We start from the raw sequence: 19015 nt of genomic DNA, 5'->3' as shown, positions 1-19015 counted from the left end.
AAGGATATATCCTGATCAAAAATAACTCCTACATTTCTGACAGTAGTGCTGGAGGCCAGGGCAATACCATCCAGAGCAGCTATGTCTTTAGATAATGAGGTTCTGAGGTGTTTAGGTCCCAGTACAATAACTTCAGTTTTGTTAGGGTTTAACATCAGAAAATTAGAGGTCATCCAGGATTTTATATCTTTAATGCACGCTTGAAATTTAGCTAGCTGACTGGTTTCGTCTGGTTTGATTTACAAGTATAATTGGGTGTCATCCGCATAACAGTGAAAGTTAATTGAATGTTTCCTAATAATATTGCCTAGAGGAAGCATATATAAGGAGAATAGAATTGGTCCAAGCACTGAGCCTTGAGGAACCCCATGGCTAACTTTAGCGTACTTGGAGGATTTATCATTAACATTAACAAATTGAGATCGATCAGAGAAATAGGACTTAAACCATCTTAGAGCAATTCCTTTAATGCCAACCAAGTGTTCCAATCTCTGTAACAGGATTGAATGGTCAATAGTGTCAAAAGCAGCACTAAGATCTAGTAAAACAAGAATGGAGACAAGTCCTTTGTCTGCAGCAGTTAAAAGGTTGTTAGTAATTTTCACCAGTGCCGTCTCTGTGCTATGATGCTTTCTAAATTCTGATTGAAAGTCATCAAATAAACTATTGCTATGTAGAAAATTACATAACTGATTAGCAACCACCTTCTCAAGGATCTTGGAGAGAAAGGGAAGGTTAGATATAGGTCTATAGTTTGCTAAGACCTCAGGATCGAGGGTGGGTATTTCAGAAGAGGTTTTATCACAGCTACTTTAAATGACTGCGGTACATAACCTAATAACCTTAATAAGGACATATTGATCATATCTAGTAATGAAGTGTTTACCACGGGTAATGCTTCTTTGAGTAATCTCGTTGGGATGGGGTCTAAGAGACAGGTAGATGGCTTAGCTGAGGATATTTTTAACATTAATTGTTGAAGGTCTCTAGGATAAAAGCAGTCTAAGTATATGTCGAGACTAGTCTTATTTCTAGCGACTCTGCGTTTAAAGGTGAACCGTTAGAAGTTGAGGGCAAAAGGTGATGAATTTCTAGAGGAATAGATGGCTCAGTAGAGCTGTGGCTCTCTGTCAGCCTGGCTACAGTGCTGAAAAGAAACCTTGGGTTGTTCTTGTTTTCTTCTATTAGTGATGAGTAATAGTCTGATCTGGCCTTTCTTAGGGCCTTCCTATAGGTTTTGAGACTTTCTTGCCAATCCAAACGGGATTCTTCCACTTTTGTGGAACGCCACTTACATTCGAGGTTTCGCAAGATTTGTTTTAATTTGCGAGTTTGGGAGTTATATCAAGGTGCTAATTTCCTTTGCTTCATCATCTTTTTCAGGGGAGCAACGGAGTCTAAGGTCGTCCGTAGGCAAGTCGTAGCACCGTCTACAAATGTATCAATTTGAGAGGGACTGAGGTTAACATAGAGGTCCTCTGTTATGTTAAGGCATGACATAGAGTCGAATGCTGTTGGAATATCTTCTTTAAATTTAGCTATAGCACTGTCAGATAGGCATCTGGTGTAGAAGCTTTTATCTAATTTAATATAGTCAGGTAGTAAGAATTCGAAAGTGATTAAAGAATGATCTGTTAATACCGAATTCTGCGGAAATATTATTAAATCCTCAATTTCAATACCATTTACCAGCACAAGGTCGAGGGTGTGGTTAAAACAGTGCGTCGCCTTGTGCACACTCTGACTGAAACCGATTGAATCCAATAATGAGTTGAAAGCAGTACTAAGGCTATCATTGTCAACGTCCACATGGATATTAAAATCACCTACAATAAGTACTTGGTCTGATTTAAGGACTAAACATGATAAAAACTGAGAATTCAGATAAAAATTCAGAATACGGACCTGGAGCCCTGTAAATAACAACGAATATAATTGGCTGTAATGTTTTCCATTTTGGATGTTGAAGATTAAGAACAAGACTTTCAAAGGAGTTATAATTTAATTTAGGTTTAGGAGTAATTAACAGGCTTGCATCACAGATGGCTGCAACTCTCCGTCCTCGGCCTGAGCCTCTAGGAATTTGAGTATTAATATGATTGGGAGGAGTGGCTTCATTTAGACTAACATAGTCTTCATGGCCCAGGGAGGTTTCAGTAAGACAAAATAAAGCAATGTTATTATCTGATATCAACTCGTTTACCAATAATGCTTTAGAAGACAGAGATCTAATTTTCCTATTTTGTTCTATCGTTGCAGTCGTTTTAATTCCAATTAGGTTGTTAAGTATAGCGCATCTTTTGTTTACCTTTGATTTAACCGATCGGAGTCGGGGAACAGACACCGTGCTTATTAGACTATGAGTGGGTGACTGCTCCAACGGAAGCACAGGGGGGCGCGTAGTACTGCACCCCTGATTACTAATATCAAACTTGGGTTGTCATTGTAAATGTCTCATAAACTCGGTCAGATTTTTTGATATGAGAGCGGCTCCGTCCCAGGTGGGATGACTGCCGTCTCTCTCCATCAGACCAGGCTTTCCCCAGAACGCCAACCAGTTATTCACATAGCCCACATCATTAGCTGGGCACCACCCCGACAACCAGCGGTGGAAGGATGACGTACGGCTGTACATTTCATCATTGGTCAGGTTTGGCAGGGGTCCAGAGAAAACTACTGAGTCCGACATTGTCTTTGCGTATGCACAAAGTGACTCAACATTCAATTTAGTTATCTCCGATTTACGACCATTACCCCCTACGTGAAGTATGATCTTACTGTATTTACGGTTCTTTTTAGCCAGCAGCTCTAGATGGGTTTCTATATCGCCCGCTCTAGCCCCGGGGACACATGTGACCGTAGGTACTGTAGCCGCCGGGGCCGCCGGCTTCACATATTGCAGTATAGAGCTCCCAATAACCAGAATTGGCTTCTCAGCGGGTGTATCACTGAGTAGGGAGAAACTGTTAGAGAGGCGAAGACGCTCCGGTTTAGAGCGACCGTCATCATGTGCACTCCCTGGTCTAGATCTAACGCTACGCTTCCCTCGGACAGTCACCCACTCGCCCGGCTGCTCGGGGTCTGACGGGGGACAGCTAGCAGAAGTTAAAGAAGCTACAGAAGCTACAGTATGGTGGTCCGCATTAACTACATGGTGCTGGCTAGCTACGGAAGCATACGATTCTGATTCCATGGTGCGGAGCCGTGACTCAAATTCACTAAGCCTTGCCTCCAGAGCAGCGAATATACTACATTTATTACATGTATCGTTATCACTAAAGGAGGCAGAGGAATAGCTAAACATTTGACACACAGAGCAAGAAAGAGCAGGAGAGGGAGAGGAATTAGCCATTGCTAATGGCTAAGCTAAAGTAGCTAACAGCGTTTTAACAATTGTAAATTCAGCAAGTCAGTCACTGTAAGTGAAGCTAAGTATAGGGATGGCTGAAGTGAAACTGACGTTCCGAAGCTTTGTCGAGATCCCGAAGCGCAGATGTTTCGAAACACTGATTCAAAGCGTGATTCAAAACACCCATGTCACGTGACTACGGCTAAATGAAACATCGGAGTGTTTCACAAGTGTTTCAACAGGTGGCATGAATCAGCGTTTGATTGACAGGGTCGGGAACACACCATCGCACATCAGTATAAAAGTGAAGTCAACGCACCTCGTGGGTTTTTGTGAGAGGAGTTTGATTTTGAGATAGCGGATTTTTGGTGATATAGTGACATTCATAGTGCGAGTTGTTTAGTTATATTTAGGCTTACATTTAAATTGACACATTGACTGATAGGCTAGAGACAGACAGAGTATACATAGTGACACATTAACATATTGATAGGTAGATATATATATAGATACACAGATAGATAGATATATAGATAGAGATAGAGATATATAGATATAGATAGATAATTAGGATTGAAATATAATAAACTGTTGGGACATTCATATTTTTGAATAAAAATCTATAAAGAATTGAGACATTGTGGCTTGATTTCTTTTATTAATATTCTTTTGTCATGACCAAAATAACATTATGCACAGTGAGGAGCCTACAGGTTACAAGCTTCACATATTAGAAAAATACAATAATAAAAAATGGCTCATTGTCAAGGTTGTTTTACATCAACACCTGCAAGTGACCACTAGGTGTCATCGTTGAGACGGGTGTCGGATTGTTTCGAAACCTCGACACAATATGGCACATTTGCTTCAACGGTTTCATTGTTTCACGAAGCCTCGATCTGCTATGAAGTATAAGTGCTTGAGTAAAACAATATATACATATATAACAATATGTAATTCAAATGCAATCCAGGCAAATAGCCGCTAATTTAAACAGTAAAGCAGAGTTCAGTAAGTTTTTGCCGGAGCAGCATACTAGCGTTTGTAACACGGGAACACCGGAAGTGACACAATACGCTCACCTTAAACGTCAGCCTCCTCCTTCCTCTCTCCTGCATGTGTCCTCTATTACTGCTGTACAGATGGAGCTGCTGTGCTGCTGTGCTTTGAGGCACTGGAAGCCAGTGTAGAGACTTCAGAGCTGGAGTGATGTGATCCACATTTACTTCACTGTAGATAACGGAAGGGGAGGAGAATTCTGTCTGAAATAGGTGGCCTATGGCAGGTTTATACCAGTCTCAGTATATAAATGCATATTACCCTAAACCATTTTAAAAATGGAATTGGCTTCCTGTTGAAAGCAAAGTTAAACAGTTAAAACGTATTATGGTCTACAATTATTTACCAAATATTTCAGTATGTTCGGGACTCTCCTGGCCTGAATGCAGGGGCTAGTGTATATAACCTGAAATCTATTCTAAAAAGTAAAGTAGGGAGAAGCACATTTCTCTCCTCACTTTACTTGAGGTCAAGGAAAATGTTCATGACACAATTATAATGGTCTCATTACATGATAAAATAATTTGATAAGTAGGCCTGCTATGACATATTTATTTATTAAATATTAATGAATAAATTAATTTATCTGTTGTCATAACACAGAAATTGTTGTCTTGGTTAATGTCAACATCTCAAACAATGCCAACTTTGCATTAAGTTTCATAATTTACTGAGTGACACTTAATGACAACAGTCATAAACATTCATAAAGACTCGTGTCCACATGTTTATGACCAGTGTCATGTCTTTTTTATGACCATGTCATGTCAGTCTTATGCACACCCCTTCAAATGAAGTGTTACAGGGTTGCTTAAGTTAAGCGATAATGGCTAAAGTGCCAGCCCTGTAAGCGCGGTATATAGAATATATGCAATCATTATAAATCTGAACAAAAGTGTCAGTCCAGCTGCAATAAGAGTGCTGAAAGTTTCAACTTTCACATCACACGACAGATGCATTTACTGTAGACCCAAAGAACAAGTTATGCCTCTTGAACTTTGACTGATTTATTCCTCTGGGGGAGTAACAAAAGAGTTCCCTTGTGGAAATAAATTCTCCAACTGCTGACAAAAGTGAAAAATTATCACCTTTCTGTGAATGCCTACTTTTTAAGCTTTTACTGCTCGTCCTCTCTTGTAATCCTATTTGTGTTACCATCATGTTTGTCAGAACAAGCTTCCTTGCAGATGATTTAACATTAAAGGCCATTGTCTTGAAGATAGGCGAAGGTATGTTAACATTAAATGACCATTGTACTCATGAAAAGCTCAAGTATTGGACATGATAGTAAATAAGAGACTGAATCAACCTTGTCATGAGTTCAGCAATTGTTGTTCTTTTGTTCACTTGATGACATTTAAGGCAAGACACTCTGAAAGTCAGGAGAGAACACAAATTCCAGGTCTTGACTCCATGCTGCATGAAGTAAATAGAATTGATTAATCTCATCATTGACTCTATCTCTATAATCTTTTTTGAAGAATTTCTTCTACAGGACTTACAGGATTTAAGAACTCATTGGTCCCTGTTGCTATTGGTCTGTTGAATAGCATTATGACATTTGTGTGAATTACTTCTTATTGTAATACCAGGACTAATTTTTATTGTAAAACCCGGACTAGTTTTCATGTGCATGTCTGCTCTGATTTTACTCAAATTTCATGTGTGACAGACGTGGAAAAACCACAAGGTGGAGACAAATGCACATGCAACTGGACTCTGTCCTCAGTGTTGTTGAGATATACAATATATTACTATATACAGTACATAAACAAAAATGTTAAACATATTAATGTGGACACCTAAAAATTACTCCCATATATAATTTAAAAACAAACATTTTGTTCCAAAACCATGAGCATTAATCTGCACGCTATTGTCTAAAATATCCCTGAATGCTGAAGATTTCTCTTCTCTTTTTCTTGGAAATGAGTACCCAGGGCCCTCATGTTAAGAGGGCCCAAAAAGATGCTAGAGTGCATAGCTGGGGATGTGGGGAGGCACCCATGGAGAATGCCTTTTCTACAGGGCCCAGAATTTTGTGCTACGCCCCTGGCCAGGTCAATATTGGGCAGGATGCCATTGTGTTGACTGTTCTGCACGGTAGTGCAAAGGATCATGGGACTAGGTTATTAACGGTTTCTGTCCTAGTTTAAGTGTGTAAATGATGTTCTGTTAGCGTTTCGTTATGCATTTACGTTACCTATAGGTTTTAGTCTTGATTTAGTGTTCATGTTTATTTACATTTGTTGGATCACCATGACTGAGACACTATGGGTAGACTGATGAAATCTGCACTCAAAGACTCCTGGGTTATTTCTTCATCCTAGTTTCTGGGTTATTTGTGTTGAGTTAAAGTTATGGGTTATTTTTTCAGAGAGTAACCATTTTCTGGGTTATAGGGCTAATATTTTGACCCAATTCCTGGATTGTTTGTGTTGCCGGGTTATTTTTCAAAGAGTAACCCATGTTCTGGGTTATAGGGTTGTGTGTGTCTCTCTCTCTCTCTCTCTCTCTCTCTCTCTCTCTCTCTCTCTCTCTATATATATATATATATATATCTCTCTATATATATATATATATATATATATATATATATCTATATATATATATATATATATATATATATAGATATAGATATATATATATCTATATATATATATCTATATATATATATATATAGATAGATATACATAAGGACTCCGGGGAGTAAACTCCCCAGAGCTAGATTAGTAACAAGCATTTCTGGGACAGGATGCATACAAAAGTAACAAGTAGAGATGAGAGAGCAGCTCAGTGTGACTTAGGAAGGAACAGCCTCCCCGGCAGTCTAGAATTGTAATAGCATAACTTAAGAGAGGCAGGTTAAAGAGAGGTGCCTGGTCGGGCTAGAACTCTCCCCAACCGGATCGGGCTGTAATGGGCTGCCTCCCTCTACTCTCGCTAGATTATTAATTATACAGTATATAAAACTGATGACTACGAGGAGAAGCAGTGGGCTGGGTTAGGTGGACGCTTCAACTCCTCGTTCCCTAACTATAAGCTTTATCAAAGAGGAGGGTTTTCAGTTTACTCTTAAATGTGGTGACGGTGTCTGCCCCTCGAACCCAGACTGGGAGCTGGTTCCACAATACTGGAGCCTGATAGCTGAAGGCCCTGGCCCCCAGTCTACTTCCAGAGACTCTAGGAACCACAAGTATCCCCGCATTCTGGGAGCGCAGTGTTCTAGTGGGACAATAAGGTACTATGAGCTCTTCTAAGTATGATGGTGCTTGACCATTTAGAGCTTTGTAAGTCAGGAGGAGGATTTTAAATTCCATAGATTTCACTGGAAGCCAATGCAGAGAAGCTAATACAGGAGAAATATGATCTCATCTCTTAGTTCTCGTCAGAACATGCGCTGCAGCATTCTGGATCAGTTGGAGAGTCTTAAGGGACTTATTTGGGCAACCTGATAATAAGGAAGTGCAGTAATCTAGTCTAGAAGTAACGAATGCATGGACTAGTTTTTCAGCATCGTTTTGAGACAGGATATTCCTAATTTTGGCAATGTTACGAAGATGGAAAAAGGCTATTCTTGAGGTTTGTTTTAAGTGGGCGTTGAAGGATATATCCTGATCAAAAATAACTCCTAAATTTCTGACAGCAGTGCTGTATAAAAATATATTATAAATAGGCTGAGTCAGATTTTCAAAACTTAGCGGGTGTAGTATGTTCAGAGGGAGGCCATAGATGTGTGGAGTGATTTTGGAACAGCTAGACTCAATGGCATTGACGGTATTGACATTTTTTGAAATAAAAATACATTATAAATAGGCTGAGTCAGATTTTGAAAACTTAGCGGGTGTAGTGTGTTCAGAGGGAGGCCATAGATGTGTGGAGTGATTTTGGAAGAGCTAGACTCAATAGCATTGATGGTATTGACATATTTCACAATAAAAATTCATTATAAATAGGCTGAGTCAGATTTTAAAAACGTAGCGGGTGTAGTGTGTTCAGAGGGAGGCCATAGATGTGTGGAGTGATTTTGGAAGAGCTAGGCTCAATAGCATTGACGAAATTGACATATTTCACAATAAAAATTCCTTATAAATAGGCTGAGTCAGATTTTCAAAACTTAGCGGGTGTAGTGTGTTCAGAGGGAAGCCATAGATGTGTGGAGTGATTTTGGAAGAGCTAGACTCAATAGCATTGACGGTATTGAAATTTCTCCAAATAAAAATATATTAAAAATAGACTGAGTCAGATTTTCAAAACTTAGAGGGTGTAGTATGTTCAGAGAGAGGCCATAGATGTGTGGAGTGATTTTGGAAGAGCTAGACTCAATGACAGTGAAGCTGTTGAATTTTTTTCTGTGTATCCACTTTCGGTTTTGCACTTTATAGACGGTCCCTAGACGCTCGGCTGAAAGCTGAACGCTCACAGGGATGCATTGGCTTTATCCACATATGTAGACGGTACTTTCGGATAAAAACCGGGTTGTATCTTGTTGTCTACTTTCCTACGGTTAGATAGAGCTGCCTATTGTGTAAGTAACACGTTTCGCTTATGATTTATTGAACCGCGAACCCGCGAATCTTGCGAATCTGCCAATTTCTGTCTAACTTTACCGAAGTCCATGGTTGGACAACAAGAGGATAACACAAAGATAAAGTAGGATTGCAAAAGAGGAGGAAAGTAAAAGCTTAGAAAATAATGTGATACTTTTCACTTTTGTCAGTAGGAATTATTTTGTAGCAGCCTACCCCACCCAGAGGAGAAAGAAAATCGGTCGAAGTTCAGGAGGCGTAAACTAATCACAATATAATAACCATAGGCGTGTTGTTGAAAGTTGAACTTTTCAGCACTCTTGCAAACGGACTGGCACGTTTCTTCTGATTTATAATGATTGCATATATTCTATACACCGCTCTTGCAGGCTTAGCACTTTTGCTGTTAGTGCTTTACTTGAGAAACCCTTATATTTTTCAAGATTTAAGTTACACCATTAATGCAATCAAAATTGCTATACGCATGAGCAAATTCAAGAAGCAGAAACCCTTTTACAGTATTTTGGATTGTTTTCTGGATCAAGTGGCGAGGCAGCCGCATAAGAAGTTCATAGTTTTTGAGGAAAGCTCCTACACTTACAGCCAAGCCGACAAAGAAAGCAACAGAGTGGCCAGAGCTCTGTCCGAGCATGGCCAGCTGAAGGAGGGGGACACGGTGGCCCTCTTCCTGGGCAACGAGCCTCACTTTGTGTGGATCTGGCTCGCACTGGCCAAGCTGGGATGTAGAGCTTCTTTACTGAACTCCAACATCCGATCCAAATCTTTACTGCACTGCTTTTCTTGCTGTGAAGCCAAGGTCCTGGTCGCTGGCGCTGGTAAGCTGCTGGGGAAATACTATCTATTTGTGATTATGAATTTCAGGTTTTCTGCATTATTTATTTTTAGTGTTGCATAATTGGCGATGATAGTTTTTTTCACACCTCCCTCTCTAAGTCATTAAACGTGTATTTACATGTCAGATGCCAGTACATTAACACTTTACTTTATTGTACAACTTGCAGGAGTCTTATGAATAAATGAAATTGTCCTCTTTAATAATTGATCAATGATGTTAAATGTGTATCCTGCTGTGAATACGTTCTTTGCATGGTGTTTGAAGTATAGCTTGGACAATTATGGATTTTTAAGGCATCGATGCTGATATTAAGCCGATATTTGGGTCGATATTTAAAGAAACGTCTTTTAACATAGCCTAAATGCATAACATCCTTATATGGAACTCTTACATTTAAAAAAAGGAACGTATCAGTTCTCTTTGGCGGACAAACTATGTGTAGACACTGATACCTGAAACTTAGTTGGCATTTCCGTCCTGTTGTCAATATGTTACATTACATTCTGGGAAAACTCTGAACAATTGCCTCCCTCATCTGTTTTACTTGGTATCATACATTTTTTATCATACATTGTTACACTGTTTTCCTTCCAAAAGATGTATCTGCATGAACCTACCCTGAACCAATCCTCCTGTCCTATGGTGCCTCTTTATATCTCTCTACTCTCGCGTCATTGAAGTGAATGGAGCGATTGTTAGAAAATGAATATCCTTGTGTGTCTCAGTCATTAAACCTTAAGAACATTGTGAACTGAACCCATCTGCTTCATGACACTTTGTTCTCCGAGCACTGGTAACTGCTTTCAGAATCAACTCGCAGAAGTCGAGCCAGTAGATGATAGGACATAAACCACAAAACAATCATGATTGGATTGTTTCATAACATGTCCTGAAGTTTTCTGTTACTTATCGGCTGACGATATATCTGCAGTGAGATGATATTTGCCGATGTATTGGCCTGGGCCTGATCTTAACAGGCTTTATACCCATTTTGCACAACAGTTTTGATTGTTTTCCCATTATTATTGTCACTGCACTGACCTACATTAAGCCTTCACTTGCTCTCTTTTGTCTGTCTCTCTCAGACTTGCGAGGGGCTGTAGAGGAGGTGTTGCCTACCCTGAACCAGCAGGGCGTTCGTGTGTTTATACTCGGCGAGGACTGTGATGTGGAGGGCATTGAAAGCCTCTCTGATAAAATTCAGCAGGCCTCAGACCAGCCTCTGTCCCCACAGCTGAGGGCCAACATTAACTTTAAGAGCCCTGCGCTGTACATCTACACCTCTGGAACCACAGGTAATCTGGCATCTGACCTTCACTTCTAATCTGCATTCATTCATTTTAGTGTGCAGGCCTTGAAGTGCAGAGAAAGGACAATAAAAATATGCTACGTCTGCTACTAATGGCACTGTTTTCTTTTAGGGCTTCCCAAGGCAGCTGTAATCAACCATGAGAGGCTATGGCTTGCATCTTTTGTTCAGTCTGTTGCTGGCATACGTTCAGACGATATCATCTACGTTTACCTGCCTCTTTACCACAGTTCTGGCTTTCTGATGGGACTTTGTGGGGCCATAGAAAAAGGTAATTCATGGCATCATAAAGCTACAAAACATGTTTTCCGGGCTGCATTCTGATGAGTTTACTGAAGGTTAAACTAACAGGTATATGACCTGAACTAACAATTTGTCTCTGATTTCAGCTATTTGTATTTCAAAGTCCAAAAGGTTTACAACACTTCCTGAGCTCTCAGTAAGTGTGAGATTACATGTTGCTGATATTCTGTGCCTCTTCATTTCCAGGCATCACTGTTGTTTTAAGACGTAAATTCTCTGCCTCCCACTTCTGGAATGACTGTAGAAAGTACAATGTGACTGTTATTCAGTACATCGGAGAAATTATGCGCTACCTCTGCAACACACCAAAGGTAAACCTCAGTATAATATCACATGTGGTGGTATTATTTTACCATAATTACAATACAACAATATGTTGTTAAATTAGTGTCTTCAATTGTTTTAATGACATTTGCATGGGTAGCTAACACCTGCAGCAGTCAGACATGCTGCTTGTATTTAAACCATAATGTGATTTTTATTATCCTAGTCTCATCTCTCCATCACTCTTTTCTAGAGAGACAATGACAGAGATCATAAAGTCCGATTGGCTTTGGGGAACGGGATAAGGGCCGACACCTGGACTGATTTCCTGCAGCGATTCGGGGACATACGCATCTGTGAATGCTACGGAGCAACAGAAGGAAATATCGGCTTTGTCAACTACGCTGGCAAAGTTGGAGCTATTGGCAAAGAGAATTTTCTCCACAAAGTAAGAGTTCTCTTATGCACAAAGGCTTTTTAGCATTTTGTTGAATACATTTGGGATGAACTTGCAGGGTTGGCTGGACTTTTATCCAACTTTTACAGCCGCTATTGCATCATTCAAATAAAATAATATAATCGTATTCAGCAAAACTCTGTTTACCTGTACTTGTATCCAACTTTTACAGCTGCTATTGCATCATTAAAATGAAATAGTTTATATGATGTATGAATTTAAATGTGAAAAACACGAGTCTTCATATAACTAGTTTCTTTAGTCTTTCTCACATTTTATTCCCAACCTGTTTTTTTTTAAGATGGGATGTCCGTATGCCCTCATAAGATACGACACAGAGAAAGAGGAGCCAGTCAAAGACTCCCGAGGATTTTGCATCAAAGTCCCCAGAGGTGAGCCGATCTCCTCCGAAAATATAGCTCTCCCTTGACCTTCTAGCTCTGACTAATAGATATCCTGTGCTTGTTGCTTTCTCACGCAGGAGAGACCGGTTTGTTGGTGGCTAGGATCGCAGAAAAATCACCTTTCGTCGGCTACGCCAAGAACAGTCAGCAGACAGAGAAGAAGAAGGTGAGAGATGTGTTTGTGAAGGGAGACCTCTACTTTAACAGTGGCGACCTTCTGAAGATAGACAACGAGGGATTTGTCTTCTTTCAAGACCGCATTGGAGACACTTTCAGGTGAGTGGATGAAAAATAATTGAACAGATTTGACAAGCTGAGCAAATAATGGAGACACGGGGTCTCAGTGTCACTGTTTATGTTAGATAACAACTAGATACATTTCATCACTGGATACAGAATTTAGGATGTGGGACACAACATCAAATTTGACTATATTTAAGACCATTAAAGAATCTGCATGTAACTATTACTGTATTTCAGCATTTTCTGCAAGTGATTTTTACCCCCTTTCCTATGTTTGTATGTCATTTATAACAAACTGTCCTCAGTGCTAAATGAAAACTTTGCAGCTAGGATATGCACATACAATTGTCTTTGTATTGTCATCCAATACAGGTGGAAAGGAGAAAATGTGGCAACCACAGAGGTGGCTGATCATTTGCTCATGGTGGACTGCATTAAAGAGGCTAATGTCTATGGTGTGAAGGTGCCAGGTAATAATTATTAGCAATAATTTAAGATCAGAGTTATTAGAAAGATCTTATGTCGTTAAAGTGTATTTATAAAATATGACATCTTAGTAAACTTTTCATCTGACCACTATATCTGTTTGGAGTTTTTTTTAAGGTTTGTAAGACCATTTGGACCTATAGAACCATTTACATGCCCATTAATCATTAACCACTATATGCGTGAATCACGTGATCCTGCAAATGGAGTTAAACATATGGAAATTGTGAAAAAAATTAAAAAAGGAAATCAATTATTTGATACAAGTGCTCAGTATGAAACACATAAAGAGCTGTTGACACTCACTTCCTGATATAAGTTTCTACTTTGACTGATTAGGACATGAGGGAAGAATTGGAATGGCAGCCCTGACGCTCAAAGAAAACATTGACTTTGACGGCAAAGCTGTATATCAGCACGTCAAAAACTTCCTCCCCAGCTACGCAAGACCACGCTTCATCCGCATACAGGTAAACAGAGTGCTGCTGAATACGATTATAACACATTAAGGAATTGAGGAATTTTCCTTGAAAATGTCTTGCAACCGTTAAATAACCATTTATCTTTCTCTGGCAGGATGCACTGGTAGTGACTGGGACGTTTAAGCAAATGAAGGTGAAGCTGGGAGAGGAGGGCTTTAACCCAGCCGTCATCAGGGACCCTTTGTTCTACCTGGAGGACAACAAGGGCTACGTACCTATGACTCAGGAGATATTCAGCTCCATTGCAGAGGGAAGAATCAGGCTCTGAATGAGTTCAGTGTTTATTATTGGATTGTCAACCTCAAAATAATACATTTGATTTGTGGGTATTAATTGATACAGGAAGCCAAATAATGATAAATGACCTGCACATTGAGCATTTATGTATCGTACATTTCTTAAGCTACTTGTGGGGAATAGTGTACTGAAATATTTCAAAGGATATAATTTAGTTTGAAACAGTTTTTAATAAAAAAAAGTATTTTAAAAACACGATTGTATATGAGCAAAGCAATCCCGAATCACTGACACAATTAGATGATCTTCAATTCAGTACAGTCAATAGCTGACTGTGCGTACTCAGCACCACAACAGCCTGGTACAGTAGTAAAATTCTTAATTATCAATAGCTGAATTACGATGTGTGTAAACTCTACACGGCTTTCAGGATCATTACAGGAGCTCGGGTGCAGTGGCAGTTTCCAGAGTTGTAGGAGAGGGAGCTGTGTTGGCTACAGTAGAAGAAGTCATACAGTTTATTCTTCTGCAGGTGGAGGACAAGTGTTTTGGTGTTGCCTGTGAAACCTTCACAGGGCAGCAGAGCTGGTTGCGGCCACATTGCACCCACTGGTTGCAGAAACTGGGTACGCTGTAGAACTTTGTCAGCTTTTTCAGGACCTGTTTACCCAGAATATTTGAAGGCGTCTCTGTAATCTTAAACATAGGACCAGATCCTGCCGTTGATGGCGTGCTGGGTAGGGTGCCTGCAGCATCTTTAAGACCAGGCCTTTTTTCTAAGTTGTAGCCAGACAGCGGCCCGATGCAAGTGTAAGGCAGAGGCTCGCTGCTGCAGCTAAGAGAGCGCATCGGTCTTCTAGATCGATTCCAAGCCTTGTCAATCCACAGCTCCACTTGAGCCTTGTCCATCCCGGAGGTGGCATCCCCTCTCTCCTCAGACCTGGTATCTGAGTCTGGGTTATGGTTTTCTTCTGTCGCCTCATCATTCCCTGATTTTGGTTGGTCTGCATTATTCAGGGCCTGTGTCTCAGCCAGAAGAGTGGAAGCCGTTTTGGAGATGATGCTCCAGTCCTTAAGGATGTCCTCTGCGGTAGTGAACTGTGAGGTCACTGTGAATCGGATGATACGCTTAGTGTGAATGTCTGCAGGGATGAGGTACATTGTGCCTGACCGGGTCAGTCTCCTCAGCAGCTCCTGGGTTAAAGCATTTCCACCCTAGAAAAATAAAATAACATAACATGTTCATAACCGTTGCAAGGCCAACAAGCTCAAAGCTTCCAACCAAAACTGAAGCCTTTTCAGGTCAAGGTTTCAGCTCGTTTTAATGATCTCTGATATTGTTTTGCCCTTCGTCTGCGCCTGTAAAACTTGTTGACCTCATTCAGTAACTTTAAACAATGATTAGCCAGTGAAAGACATGTTGCTTAACAACGTGTACTGCATAGTACAAAATGTAAAACATACTTTCAGGCAGAACACCACCAAGCCAAGGTGCCTCTTAGCAGGAACCTCAAAATTTGGGTCACTCTTTATGTGAGACTCCAAGAGTTTTGCCATCTCAATCCCCTAGAAAACACAGAAGAAATATACATGTAAATGCTGAAACTTAAAAACAGATCAAATCTGTGGTTTGTCACAGAATTCACAGTGAATACACTTTGTGTTTGGTCCATCTTCTGATGATCTATGATATTTATTCCTAAAATAATTAGCATGAAGAGAACTGAGTTCCACTTACATGTCTGATATGAGCCTGGAGGTTTTTCAGTCCAAAGGACCGCATAACAAACCAGAGTTTGAGAGAACGGAAACGACGGCTGAGGGGAATTTGCCAGTGCTGAACATCAGGAAGAAGTAGTGTCATTGCATAAAATGATTCACTATGATAGTTTAATCTTTATGGGAAGACATGACAGTTTGATACCATAAAGTCCGTGGCTGCCTGTGAGTTTTCATGTCTGAGGTAAACAGGATCAACTGTGAACGTCTGTTGGAGCTTATATTTGTCCTTCACCCTGAAAAAACAAAGTTAAACCATACAAGCAACAAGTGTCCTTCACATTCACTTTTTTTTTCACTTTTCGTTTATTTTTTATTTTTATTTCAGACCTACTTTCATAGATAATGCTTAGTTCTAGAGGTAAGACTTCAGGTATGGGTTAGAAAGCTCACCAGAATGCTGTGCAGTCAAAGTGGACCATCATCCACTTGGAGGGGTTGAAGACAAAAGAGTGAGCTAATTCAATGCCCTCCAGGGACCAGCGGAGCTCAGGACAGAAGTAGGCTGAGCCAGCATACGCAGCATCAACATGGAGCCACAGTCCTTCTTCTGCACCTGTACAAGAACATTTAAATGCAAGTACTGTAATTCTCTGAATGCATCTCAATGGAGCAACACAAAGTTTTGACTTTACAGGCTGTGTTTAAACGGACATTATTGGGAGTAAATTTGAAGACGTACAGACTGGTCCCAGTTCAGACAGATTGTCGAAAGCACACACTCCTGTAGTTCCCAAAGTTGCACACAGCTGAACAGAAGAGACACAAAATCACAGATAATATGTCAAATGTATTGTCAGTATTTTGTTGTGTATTTTCAATTATTTTTAAAAACATACCAGTTTTTTTTTTCATGTTTTAGCCTTACAAATTATGCAGCATTGTACAATTACGTTTTAATATTACAACTGACCATTTTTATATATTTTTACCTTCTATGCAGCATTGTTTTGATTTGATTTCAAACTATTTGCAGTGGTGGAAGAATTACTCAGATCTTTTAAGTAAAAGTGCCAATACATTAATGTAAAAAAAAGACTATTACAAGCATTCAAAATCCTACTTAAGTAAACGCACAAGAATTATCAGCTAAATATACATAACAAAATCAAAAGTAAAAGTAGAGGTTCTGCAGTAAAATGTCCCCTGTTAATGATATATTATTATATATTACATTATTAGCTGCTCAAGGTGGAGCTAGTTTTAACTACTTTGGTAGGCCAGTTGTTCCTAACCTAGGGGTTGGGGCCCCTCTAATGGTTTACAAGATAAACCTGAGGGGTTGTAAGATAATTAATGGGAGAGGAAAAAAGTTCTGATATACAAATTTGTATTACTTTTTCAGGCCCTTCTCTGATCTTTGCTTTTTTGTTCATATACTAGACCGTTTAGTCTAGTATATGATAGTTAGATAGTAGATATTTTTTTCTATTTAGCCTCAAACTATTATTTAAATTACATTATCTGAGAAGTTTAGAATGGAAATGTCGCCTTGAAAAGACTCTGCATGATTTGAAAAGACTGCAATAGATGTGATATGCAGAAAATCCCTTTAACATCTTATAGTACAATAGCGTATGCTTTCAAAAATAGTTGCCAGTATACTGTACATTACGCAATGTCAGCTAAAACATTGAAAAACACCCGTATGATTTGTAAATTATCCACCTCAATACCTCCATGGTACCCAGCCCATCCTTCCGTGTCAAATACCTACCATGAAAGGGACCAATCCCCTTCTCCTGTCTTCTTGTATGGCTTGTTTCAACGTGTCTCCTTTCAGAGACAACTGCTCATCAGTGGGCAGAAACCTGATCTTCACCAGAGAGATCAGACCTGCCTTCTCAACTGAGGAATGAGCCTATAAAAGCAATCAACTTAGTTTCTCAGTTTTTTTTTCATCTGATTGACAGAAAGGTATTGTAGAAGGAGTGATGACTCTGACCTGATCTGAAGCGTAAGCCACCAGTCTTGAATTTAGGGCCGAATCGTCCACGTCCTGGTCGAGCTCAGCCTGCAGCTGCAAAAATTTGTCTTTCCTGGCTGCCAGCAGAGCAACCAGTGTGCTCTCACTGACTGTGCTCTAACAGGAGAGTCAGATAAAGGAGAGCGATAATACGTTGCCACAGAGACCACTGTGTAAAGGTTTTGGGGTTTAAAATAAACAGATCAAACCTGCAGTATGCCTCCACCTCTGCTGTCAGGATGGTGATGCAGGAAGAAGGACGGGAGCCCCAGTGCTTTACACAACCAGTCCATCACATTCATTTCCAATTCTGTACATGCTGGACTGGAGGCCTGTTCAAAACCGGTAAAACGGACAATATCATATAAGTTATTCAGATGGTATGACTTAATTGTTGTGATGTTTTGTTGTTGTTATTAGGTAGTGTAGTGGAGAAAAAAAGTGTGAGTTAGTCCCTTACCCAGGTGAATCCAACACAGTTAATGGCGTCAGCCAGCATGTCTCCAAGCATAGAGGGCCATGAAGTCAGACTAGGGTAGTAGGCGTGCATATGAGGGCTCTGCCAGTGGACCACCTGGGGAAAAAGATGAGAAAATACGTGCTTCCTTGCCAAAGTTTTAAATTACTGATACGATAATGGATGATAGTAGGAACTTACTCCTGGCATGATGACTTTCTCAATGTCGTTGAAGATAGTCTCCCAGTCCTCCGGCTCGGTAGGCGCTGTGTCAGGGAGAAGCTCCTTCATGTAACCTGGCTTCACATCTGGAATCACCCTCCTCTCCCTGATGGAGCCCAGGTACTGTGTGATGTAGTCCACCAGCTCCTTACCTGATCAGTGAAAGACACTGTAACCGCTGGAAAGATATTCCTATTACAGTTTATCATTCATATTTATTTTGCCTATTGTTTACTAATAATTTTTTTTCAGTGAAATATGACAACACAGACAGATCAGGTCAATAGTCAAATGGAAAGTATCATTACCTCTGCGATTGTATTCCTCAGCCTGCATTGTTTTTGAGATGAGAGCTCTTAGGGTTAATTTGTTGCATGTAACAGGTGGCTGCAATGATGTGTGTGTTCTGTAGCAGAGATCACAGAACTATATAGACCCTGTTGTGAAGAACACGCCCTAAATTGTCGACGCATTTGAACCACCAACCAAATGCTCTTCAAATGCTTTTTCCATCATTGAAATAGTTTTTCCCATCCCCCATTGACTCCACATTTGTACTAAATATTGACCCTCCTCTGATGGTAATGACTTATTTAATCGCATCTCGGTGACG

General features: G+C 40.0%; 2 protein-coding genes across 2 annotated transcripts; one reads left to right on the top strand and one right to left on the bottom strand.

Moving 5' to 3' along the window:
• The first annotated feature begins 8767 nt into the window (after positions 1-8767).
• Positions 8768-14233, top strand: LOC114557575 (very long-chain acyl-CoA synthetase). Its single transcript, XM_028581122.1, has 10 exons — positions 8768-9773; positions 10879-11088; positions 11215-11373; positions 11592-11716; positions 11923-12117; positions 12428-12518; positions 12608-12806; positions 13146-13243; positions 13599-13729; positions 13836-14233. The coding sequence occupies exons 1-10, from the start codon at positions 9293-9295 to the stop codon at positions 14007-14009; spliced, it is 1863 nt and encodes a 620-aa protein (XP_028436923.1). The 5' UTR covers positions 8768-9292; the 3' UTR covers positions 14010-14233.
• Positions 14234-16092: 1859 nt separating this feature from the next.
• hdc (histidine decarboxylase) lies at positions 16093-18789 on the bottom strand. The gene is made up of 8 exons (XM_028581135.1): positions 18711-18789; positions 18382-18554; positions 18184-18297; positions 17933-18055; positions 17703-17840; positions 17475-17618; positions 16440-16506; positions 16093-16313 (listed from the first exon to the last, which is right to left on the bottom strand). The coding sequence occupies exons 1-8, from the start codon at positions 18736-18738 to the stop codon at positions 16147-16149; spliced, it is 954 nt and encodes a 317-aa protein (XP_028436936.1). The 5' UTR covers positions 18739-18789; the 3' UTR covers positions 16093-16146.
• Positions 18790-19015: the final 226 nt, after the last annotated feature.

Source organism: Perca flavescens, chromosome 1, assembly GCF_004354835.1.
Source record: "Perca flavescens isolate YP-PL-M2 chromosome 1, PFLA_1.0, whole genome shotgun sequence".
Classification (NCBI taxonomy): Eukaryota; Metazoa; Chordata; class Actinopteri; order Perciformes; family Percidae; genus Perca; species Perca flavescens.
Note: the sequence above shows the minus strand (reverse complement) of the source record. Positions and strands in the feature narration are given on the sequence as shown.